Raw genomic sequence first — 10,843 nt, 5'->3', positions numbered from 1 at the left:
TCCTTCCCAGAGCAGTCATCTGTGTGTCACTGCTGGAAGAGGAGTGTCTATCTAAGACTGGGTCTCTCCCTCATCCTCTTACACGCAGCCTCCCTCTTCCACCAGTTATTTCTCTGCAAGATGGGAGGGTGCCTCTGCCAATGCTGGAAAAGTTGATAGAGGGGAGTAGAGCAGGGATTCAGAGAGACAGGCAGGCAATGAGAAGTGACAGTAAAGGATAGAGGGGAGATGGGGAAAGATTGACATCAAGAATACTTTAAGAGTAGGAAGGGGGGAGAAAAGAGATAGGCTCTTCTCCTTCTAGCTTGTTAGTCCTCAGAGTTAGCACAGCACCAGAGATGCGCCAAATAATTGTTTCTTTATTTTAGCCAAGGAGACAAAAAAACACAAGCCTCTAAGAGTCACTCAACTAAGCCTGTTTGATATAATCCCCACACGACAACTATTGGGAAAACTCCAAACAACAGTCCTCACTCATTCTCTCTCTCTCTCCTACTCTCTCTCTCTCTCTCTCTCGTCTCTCTCGTCTCTTCGTCTCTTCTCTCTCTCTCTCTCTCTCTTCTCTCTCTCTCTCTCTCTCTCTCTCTCTCTCTTCTCTTCTCTCTTTCTCTGTGCTCCCTCCTCGCCGAAAAGATGATACGGCTAGCAGCTTGCTGCATCTGTTTTTGCAGGGTGTTTGTGGTGTTACTGTGTATGTCTGATGCCCAATTCCAAACAAAGTCTAGCCACTACCTCTAGGTGCTATAGCAGTTCTGGGAGGAATTGGATAGTGGATCTACTTACTCTATACTAATAACACATGTCATTTCCATGAAGTTGCCGACGGGTAGGGCTCGGACATTGATTATACAGTATGTGTTGAAGGTGTTGCATTGAGATTTGCCTATCATTACTATCGGTACTGTTGTGTGTGTTATTGAAGGTGTTGTTAATTCTAACTCATATTGAGCTAGCAGTGGAATGATAAAAACAGATGATATGTTTGTGTAGATGTCTACTCCAGTTTAGCCAGAGGGTAGATACTATACTCCACAATTCTGTACACCAGCAGGACAGATCAACTTAAACACACTTCTCAGTATGGTGCTCTCCCTTATCTAATTTTAACTCTCTTTATTGCTCTCTCTTCTCTCTCTCTCTTCTCTCGTCATTTCTCTCTCTCCCACTGCTTCCTTTCCTACCTCCTACTTATCAATTATTACTTATTAAATAAATATGAGTTTTGCATAACTGCATATTGCATAACTGCATACTGAGAAACAGATGTTGAGAGATGGAGGAGATAGAGAAGAAAAGAAAGACTGAGTGACATGGCAATACAATTTGCCTACCACAGTATATTGTAAGCATAAGTATTTATTAGATTTTTTACAATAATTGGGCTCTGGACTAGCTAGGGCAAAACTTGAGTCTCAATGCTTTATCCTCTGGCCATTCCGCCACAGGGGACCAAATTATTTTGTCAGAATTACGAGTGAGACCCCCCAGCCTCTATTCTCAACCTTTTCAATGTCACACACTGCCCTTCGAGGGTTCATCTCAAATTAGCAACTCTAATGCACACAAACACAAAACACACACACACACGCACACGCACGCACGCACGCACGCACGCACGCACGCACGCACGCAGTGACATGTTGCCTAAAAACCCCTTACAGCTGTGTGCTTGTGTTCTGCAGAACACATCAACCACCTTCGGATGACTGTATGGCCTCGCTGACCTTACAAAACAAACACAATCTTATAACGAACGCATGCATTGATTCACAATGAGTCACTATGCCAAAAGGATCACAGGCTTTACTGTATGGGAGAATCTCAATTGCCTACTGCTCGCGTCCTCTCTCCTCTCTTCCTTCTCACAAACCCATTGGAGAGAAGGGTCATAGGGAGGGGGACCTCTGGCTTTCTCATCCAATGGGTTTTGAGAAGGAGGTGAGGAGAAGGACACGAGGAGTATACAATTAAGATTCTCCCTCTCTGTCACAAACGTCACCCCCGCTGTTGTTTGTACTGACGTCAGCCCTACAAATGTATGCAGGTCATTTGTGCTCAGCATGAGTCCCAGTTCCTCTGACTTTGTGTGCTACACTCTGTTATTATACAATCATGATCATCAGCAAAAACTCTGATGAAGTTCAAAACCGTGTCATAATAACTCACCTGGGAGTTAGAGTAGTTTTTATATTTATATTTGTCCCTTCACCTGATACGGTGCTGGTAGGGATCTATGTGCCATCTTTTGGTCAAATTCTGGTAATTCTTGATCATTTAAACTATTGAATTTGTCCATGAGGATCAGGCCTACTGCACTGTAACATTGTATTTGTACAGGAGGATCAGGCCTACTGCACTGTAACATTATTTGTCCAGGAGGATCACGCTACTGCACTGTAACATTGTTTATTTGCCCAGGAGGATCAGGCCTACTGCACTGTAACATATGTATTTGTCCAGAAGATCAGGCCTACTGCCACTGTAACATTGTATTTGTCCAGGAGGATCAGGCCTACTGCACTGTAACATTGTATTTGTCCAGGAGGATCAGGCCTACTGCACTGTAACATTGTATTTGTCCAGGAGGATCAGGGCCTACTGCACTGTAACATTGTACTTTGTCCAGGAGGATCAGGCCTACTGCACTGTAACATTGTATTTGTCCAGGAGGATCAGGCCTACAGCACTGTAACATTGTAATTTGTCCATGAGGATCAGCCCTACTGCACTGTAACAGTTGTACTTGTCCAGGAGGATCAGGCCTACTGCACTTGTAACATTTCAATTCAAGTCACTTTCTCATATTCCTACAGTAAGTACACAAGCAAGGTAAAATTACGAGTATTATCTCTGATGAATCCTCAAACAACACTGTGCCATAAATGTTTCTCTTTCTTCCCGACAATGGTGATGGGTATACGATGATTGAAGGATGATAATTGATAAGATGATGCAGTATGTAGATTTTGAAGAAAAATAGAAAAGATGAACATTATCTCAATGTTAAAACCTATCAAAATGAACAACAGAAAAGCGATGAGAAAGACAGAACTATAAGGGGCTGGTTTTACACGGCAGCCCAATCTGATCTTTTGCCCAAATAATGGCAAAACAGCTGAATTCTGATTGGGCAATAATAACCAATTAAGTGGAAAAATATCAGAATTGGGCTGCTTGTGTAAATGTGTTGGAATGAAAGAGCGAGTGAGGGAGACCAGATGTAGAAAGAAAGAGAGGACGTGAGGGGAGACAAGAGAGAAAGAAAGAGTATGAGCAGTGAGGGAGACAAAGAGAGAAAGAAAGATGCAGGAGTGAGGAGAGACAGAGAGAAAGAAAGAGAAAGGAAAGTGTAGGGAGACAGAGAGAAAGAAAGAGAAGAGAAATAGGAGGCGATGCAGTGTGATTTTACCAGGACACAGTGACTTGTTTATAGATGTAGTGTGATATTGCATGTTAACAGCCTCTTCATAGTGGAGCAGATGACTCATATTACAACACTGATATCATATTACAGCACATATACAGAACCCTCATATAACCAACCACACACCGGGTGGACCAGTAATTAGACAAACTGTTACACACTCCTCTCTCACAAACATTATTAGCCCTAAACACACACACATCAACACAACACACCACACACACACACACCCACACACACACACACACACACACACACACACACACACACACACCACACACACACACCACACACACACACACACACACACAACACACACACACACACACACACACACACACACACACACACACCATGGTGTAACACCTACTGTACGAGACACTCTATCCACTCATTAGCATTTAGCTTACATCATTTTTCCGGACAGTGCACTTTCTGAAGTGTGGTAATTAGAATGAGTGTATTACCGTGTCCTTGAGAGTGGTGTGGGCTGTAGTAGCAGAGGGCTGCTGCTGGGGGTAATAGGATGTAATTATTTAATGTTGTATAATGAGAGGGTCACCTAGGACTCGTTAGCCTGATGCTAATGAGTGTTTTGTTTCATAGGTGATTAAAAGATTTCCGCTGTTTGCACTGGGCACCGAGACGTGACTAAAGACTATAATTTCTATTGTCAAGTGGTCAATACAATGTAATTTATTAGTTAAGAATGAATTCCACAAAGCATTGTGTTTGGTGAAAAAATTCAATAGCTCACTTTTTCAAAGTTGCTTGCTTTATTTTTATTATGCAATGTATGTTTCTGCTTGATAATGCAGTGTACAGTGATATGTGGAAAAGACAGATTGTAAGTGACATATGTATGACATTTGATGTGTGGGATCTTCATTTCCTTTTGTAAGAGTTAGATTTCCTGTGTCACGGCTGCCTTGGCCTCGTCTCCCTGGCGCTCGGAATTCACCTGGGAACAATGACAACATGAACACAACTCAAGTTAGTTGTCAGTAATACTAATGTATCTTAAAATAGGATTGGCCTCACAGTCAGTCAGTGAATGTCATTGGTCATGTAATACCGTACTCACCCTGTAGGAGGAGCTCCACTCCCCGGCCCCGTGGCTGTTGACAGAGCGTGCCCGGAACAGGTAGTGTGTGCCTAGGCGGAGCCCGGCCGTCTGCAGGTTGCAGGTCTTCAGCCCCACCAGGACCACTCCCTTCCTCTCCTCCATGGCCATCCCCACAATAACAGCATCCTGGAAGTGGATGTCAAAGGTCTCCACCTCCTCGCCCATGGGCAGCATCCAGAAGATCTACACAGACAGATAGAGAGTTATCATCATATTGGATAACTTCACATAGATATAAAACAATACATTTGAAGTTTACAATAAGTCCCTAGTTGCTGTGTAACTGCACCTCTACAGTGTCTCCGCTGACAATGTGCTGGTAGATGATGGGGGGCCTGGGCAGCAGGTTGTGCTCCTTATCGCTGCAGTCCCCAGCCGACAGGCCCAGGTGTTCCTCCATCACCAGCTTCCTGGGGCTCTTGGGGTTCCGGGGGCTCAGGGGGGAGTCCGCCAGGGCCAGGGTGCGGTGGGGGGTCCCTGGGCAGGATGGCACCTGCAACACCTCGCAGCACCCCTCCAAAACGTCTGACTCCACGCTGGTCGTCGCTGCAACCACTGCATCCACTTCAGGGCTCTTCCAGTGGAGGTGGGTCCCCAGCAGGCCCTGCAGGTCTTTAAGGAGGGCGTCAAAGTCCATCTTCACCCCCTTGAAGGGCTCCCCCTCCTGGAGAGTCAGGTCAGGGCGGTGGATGTCCCCGTTGACCCTCTGTAGCCACTGGGTCAGAGCCACGACCCCGGTCAGGAAGGCCACGGTGTCGGGCTCCAGGAGGGCCTGCTCAGAGATCACCTCCAGCCCAGTCAGGGAGCCCAGGAGTGGGGCAGAGGTCTGGAGGAAGTCCCTGGCACCGCTGCGGGTACTGGAGGTCAGGTTGTCCAGGTGGGAGAGCAGTGCCGCCTCCTGGTCTAGCAGGACATTACGGAGAGACAGGAAGCCCTCGCGCACGCGGCGTCTCAGCTCGGCGCCGTCGGAGCCCGTTCTGGCCCTCAACTGATCCATGGACACCATGTCGGCTTCACACTGGGACTTCACTACAGCCACGTGACAAGGGCAGCAATAAACATCTGATACAAACTTAAAACTTCCTGTATTAACTTTCAATTAATTTACTTTGAGTTTACTCAATTGCCACAACGGAGTAATCTGTTTGACATAATGGCTACCATTACTGTGGTTCACAGAGATGTGTTTTGGAGAGTGTATTTTTTACTTGCAGTAATTAAGATGTGAAAGCTTAACTCTGGTAGATTTTGGCTGCACTTATGAAAGCTAATTAACTGAACAAAAGCTGTTTGTGCAGCAACATTAAGACTTCAAATTAACAACATAAATCCATAAAATGTATACAAAGAAAAACAGCCCTTAGTGGAACTTATATAAAGAGTCTCAGAAACAATAGAGCAGTAGGTGTGACCTTACCCTTCTCAGCCTGCTCCAGCGAATTGCGGATGCCCACCTCCCTGCGGGCGCGGGCCTCGTGGACGGGTGACACGTCATGCCCCTGGTGCCCCTGTTCCATGCACCCCTGGCACCCCAGAGCTCCGTCGTCAAGGCAACAGTGGGACAGGGAACGGTCGTGGTGGATGGGGCATGGATCGCGGCACCCACGCTCCACGGGCTCCGTCAGCACGTGCGCCTGGAATGCCCGGTTGCCATGGAGTTTTCTCAGGCACTTGGCACAGTAGTTGAGGCCGCAGGTGCGGCAGTAGTGCTGGGCCTCGCACTGCTTAGAGCAGATCTCGCAGRCGGTCACCCTCATGGATGTGTCCTTGACCCGGGTGTTTTTGGGTTGCTTCACCCGCTTCAGGCCCTCCAGCCTCTCTAGGAGCTGCTCAGATACGTTGGCCAGAAGAAGGTTYTCTGGGAAGGGCCAGGCCCCGCCAGGCTGGAGGGAGTAGTGGACCAGGCAACAGGGGCACTGGGAGTAGGGCTGGGCCTGTTGGGCATCAGAGGCCTTGGTGCTGGAGGGCTTCTTGCGGATGCCTTCCAGGCAGGGCTGGCAGAGGCAGTGGCCACAGGGCAGAGACACAGGCTGGAGGAGGAGAGTGTCACAGGCTGGGCAGCACAGGTGGAGAGCCAGGGAGCGGGTCATCGGGTCTAGCTCAGCTTTGGTCTGGGCATCCTGTGCGCTAGAAGGGGTAACAGGCAGGCTTAGGGTTCAGAGGGGAGAGCTGGAGAAAAATACTAATGTAGCCTACATACATCATCACTGTTACAGTACAATATCATCCCTCCACAACTACGCCAGCCATTTTCAGATAACTACAACTGTTATTCCTGTCTATACAAACATAAAAATCATATTTGGCACTACTTCAGTACTTGTTAGGCTTTTTAAAATCAGTTTCATACCCTATCTCCTTTCCTGTCTGTTTGGCTTTGGGGTTGGAGCGCTTCTTTGAAGATCTCAAGCGTGGCCAACAGCCAGATTCAGAACCAGTACCAGGCATTATTGTATTAGATAAGTGATCCCTAGGTGAATTTTATGTGCTGAGATATCCTAAACAAAACAAAGTCATTATTAGATGTCACTCATTAGGCTAGCCTACTTTGTATTTGACTTATTAGCTTACATTTTGCTTGCACATTCTAATAGAGATCTTTATATTTAATTGCCCAATGTTGACACAATTAGCCTAATCTGGTTAATTCCTTTGCATTTTTCATTGCATTGCAGATGGAGGGCTACTGAGGCACTTACGTTCTTCAGCACGTCTGTGTGTGATCGAAATGTGAATCTTGCGGGAATATCTCAACTGTTTTATTATGACGTAAACTTGCGGCCGTCTATGACGTAATTATGGCAGCGTCCGCGGCGGCCGTATCATGTCGTAACGCGATGAAATTCCAAGCCCTATAATAGGGTCCGCTATGGCCTATTTCCTCAGTGAGAAACAAGTTGATAAAATACCACCAAACATACCACTAGAGATGTCCACTAGATGGAGACATTGGATTAAATGTGAACTTTCAAATCAGAAGTTGCAGGTGATCCGTCTTCTCGCAATGAAGATGCTGTGTTGAGTATTGCCCTCAGCTTAAACGGTTAGATGGGCCTAATACCTTTCATAGCTTTGAAATGCAATAGCCTGAAATGTCCATAGTCTTAACTATATGACTAACTAGTGACCCGGCTGCTGAGTATTTCCCACCCCATTTTAATTCCCCTTAGTTGTTTTCTGTATTGAACAAATTGATCTGTGACTGCAGAATGAATGAGACACAACTAGATTCTAAAACAACTCTTTATTGGTCAATTTACAGAAAGTGCTGTAGTGACCATCCAAAGGAAACTAAGAAAACAGTCCAAAGAAAACGTCAAGAAAAACTAAAAAAGGTTTTACCCATTTTACAAGGTTCATATTTATTTTCACCTTCCACCTCTAAAACAAACGTTGGGAGAACATTGGGGAGGGTTGATGCAAAGTCTAGCAAAAGTTCCAAGGGGGTACAGGTGTGAGAGGGGTTCAGGAGCTGAAAGTAACATGGTGGAGGTTGAGGACAAGGTCTCACGTCACAAGCACAGGTGTAACCCTACACAACTGTTGAACACTTTACATGAACTTGTAGCTAGCTATACATGGGCTCTTCAAGACAGGGTTCTCCCAGATAGAACCGAAGGACTATCCCTGGAAAGGATTACATCAAGCAGGGTCACACAGTCAAATACCCAAATGTAGAAAATAGAAACTTTCAATTTCTCCTCATGCCAGGTAAAGTAACATTTTATATTAGGCAGACTGTGTAAGATAGGGGTAAGGGGGGTTGCTGGTATTGACTACAGAAAGATAGACGACCTTATACATGCCCATTAACCAGTTTAAGTTGGGCTTAAGTTGGGCTTAAGTTGGTTTAACTTGCCTGTCTTAGCAGACAGAAAGCATAGCCATTCGGAATGAACTGATCATTGAGATACAAACACAGAGAGCGGGGCAGGGTTTGGTGTAATATGTACAGATTTAATTGACATGGGCGGGGTTATGTGCATACATACAGAAGAAAAGAGGGAGGGGCTTTGCTAGGTTCAGGGCGGGGTCACCTACTCTAGATAGTATTTACAGGTAAGAGGAACATCTACACATTTACAAGGTCCTCCTCTCTCGTAGGGTGTCCCAGAAACAGAACAGAAAAAGCCAACTTTCACCTGGGTGCTTATTCAGTTGTGAGCAATGTATATACACAATATTGAAGATAGAATTTAAATGCATAGAGCTGACATGGTTATTGTTTTGCATGACAGAGAAACGTGTCAGTTCTATGCAACACATTTCTATCTGAACATTCTGTAATGTTGCACCTGCATGACTATGCCTCAGGTAAGTACAACATCTCCAACAGCACATCAATCGAAAAACAAATAAAGACTGTTTAGTGCCATTGGGGGACGGCATAACTCTTTAAAATCACCTGGACACCTCATCCAAGATTAAATAAGCAGTGCTAAATAAATTATATTCCATTGCAACGAACCCCCAAAATATTTTTCAGGTATTAAAATACTGCAAATCAATGCAATAATATTTTTTTCTTATTTTGCCTTAAATTTTCCTTTGATGCCATGGACAGAAGGTATGATATACTGTACACAGATAACATGGTAAGGATTGAAGGAGTTTCCCTATATTGGACTGTACCATCTTAACTATCACGCTAACTCTGGCACAGTGGACTGTACCACTATGTGCCTATGGGAAAGAAACCATTACAAAGGATCATGGCGACCTATAGGACCACAGTTTTTCAGATTCGATTTTAGACCCTGAAAAAATAGTGGAAATCAGATGTTTGACGAGCAATTTCAGCTGTATACAGTATTTAGTATTTTTTCTTCTTCACAGTCTCAGTATAAAACAGTAGATAAACTGTGAGCTTGTGGACTAGGGCTTGAGGTCTGTGGTACTGACTCAGGACCACAAGATAGTATTACAGCATCGGAGTACCACATTGTAGCCTTTAGTTATCACCAGATGATTTGACATTCAGGAAAGGAGTATTTTTAAATGGAGTACAAGCTGGCGTTGTTCGCTTGTATGTGAGTGAACGAGTGTGTGTGTGTGTGTGTGTGTGTGTGTGTGTGTGTGTGTGTGTGTGTGTGTGTGTGTGTGTGTGTGTGTGTGTGTGTGTGTGTGTGTGTGTGTGTGTGTGTGTGTGTGTGTGTGTGTGTGTGTGTGTGTGTGTGTGTGTGTGTGTGTGTGTGTTTGACACGTGTATTACTTTAGTGCTCATTCTATTCTCATCACCATTTCCATTTTCACCAGTAGGGAGAGATGTTAACTCAATTGAGAGAAATCTCAGGTAGTCTCTCATGATTAAACAATTGATTTTATGGTAGTGTGTATGTTGATGCCTCAGCGTGTGTGTATGTACATTAGTGTTTGTGTGTATGTGTGTGCGTCAGTGTGTATGTGTGATTGTATTCAGTAGGTTAATGTAGAGTTGTCCCAGTCCAGCTGGCCCCTCTTGCTGCCCTGTTTTACACTGAGAGCTCCTGGGACCTCCTCCTCCTCGCTGTCGTTTGACTCGGCGCTGGTGATGTCATCGTCTTCCTCTTCATCATCCTCCTCCTCGTCCTCCTCGCTGGCCTCTTCCTCAGCTCCCTGGGGCTCCTGGAAGCTCTGCATGGGGCACAGAGAGGCAACAGGTGTGTCACAGGTTCTGGAGCTGATTACTGTGGCCCTTGTGTATCCTACTCTGTTTCACTATGTCTCATTTCTCCCTTTCTCTCCTCTTCCCTGCCATTTGTCCCTCTGCCCTCAAMCTTCAGTTACTCACTCTATTTCAGATGCTGTGATTAAGCTGACTCAGTAGCTCTCGTCACTAATTATTGATTTCCCCTTCCCCATAAATTGTTTAGCGTGTTCATTTTCCCCCATATATCTAGTAATTCATATATCCTAAAGGTATATACTGTTGTTATTTTCCTTTTTTGCCAGTATCACTAATATTTACTGTTGCGTAAGGCTAATTATGTGTCAAGGAAATGTTTGGCCAAGTTGCATTGTGACACATTTCAGTTTCATCTTTAAATGCAGTAATTGACCCTTTTTCAAAGCTCCAAGTGGATGCCATGTTCAGGTGGACATGAACACTTGCTATGTAAATGTAAATGTGGGTGTAATGAAGATGCCTGTTATTATGATTGAATGGGTAAAGATCTCCATGGTTAATGGTATGGTCCATAGGGAGGAGCCATAGGTATAAAGGTACCTGTTTCACCTAAGAGTTGGAGTGATGTTCTAGCTCTGGTATGTGAGCTGTGTGGGAGGCTGTTCATAGCCTGGTATACCCCAACCTG

At 45.1% G+C, this 10,843-nt stretch overlaps 1 protein-coding gene across 1 annotated transcript; it reads right to left on the bottom strand.

Moving 5' to 3' along the window:
* Positions 1–4,328: 4,328 nt before the first annotated feature.
* Positions 4,329–6,998, bottom strand: LOC112071449 (tripartite motif-containing protein 42). The gene is made up of 5 exons (XM_024138912.1): positions 6,901–6,998; positions 5,968–6,677; positions 4,840–5,579; positions 4,509–4,733; positions 4,329–4,385 (listed from the first exon to the last, which is right to left on the bottom strand). The coding sequence occupies exons 1-5, from the start codon at positions 6,996–6,998 to the stop codon at positions 4,329–4,331; spliced, it is 1,830 nt and encodes a 609-aa protein (XP_023994680.1).
* Positions 6,999–10,843: the final 3,845 nt, after the last annotated feature.

The sequence above is a fragment of the Salvelinus sp. IW2-2015 genome, unplaced genomic scaffold, assembly GCF_002910315.2.
Source record: "Salvelinus sp. IW2-2015 unplaced genomic scaffold, ASM291031v2 Un_scaffold1617, whole genome shotgun sequence".
Taxonomy (NCBI): Eukaryota; Metazoa; Chordata; class Actinopteri; order Salmoniformes; family Salmonidae; genus Salvelinus; species Salvelinus sp. IW2-2015.
The sequence above is the reverse complement of the archived record's forward strand: the minus strand, read 5'-3'. Positions and strand labels throughout refer to the sequence as shown.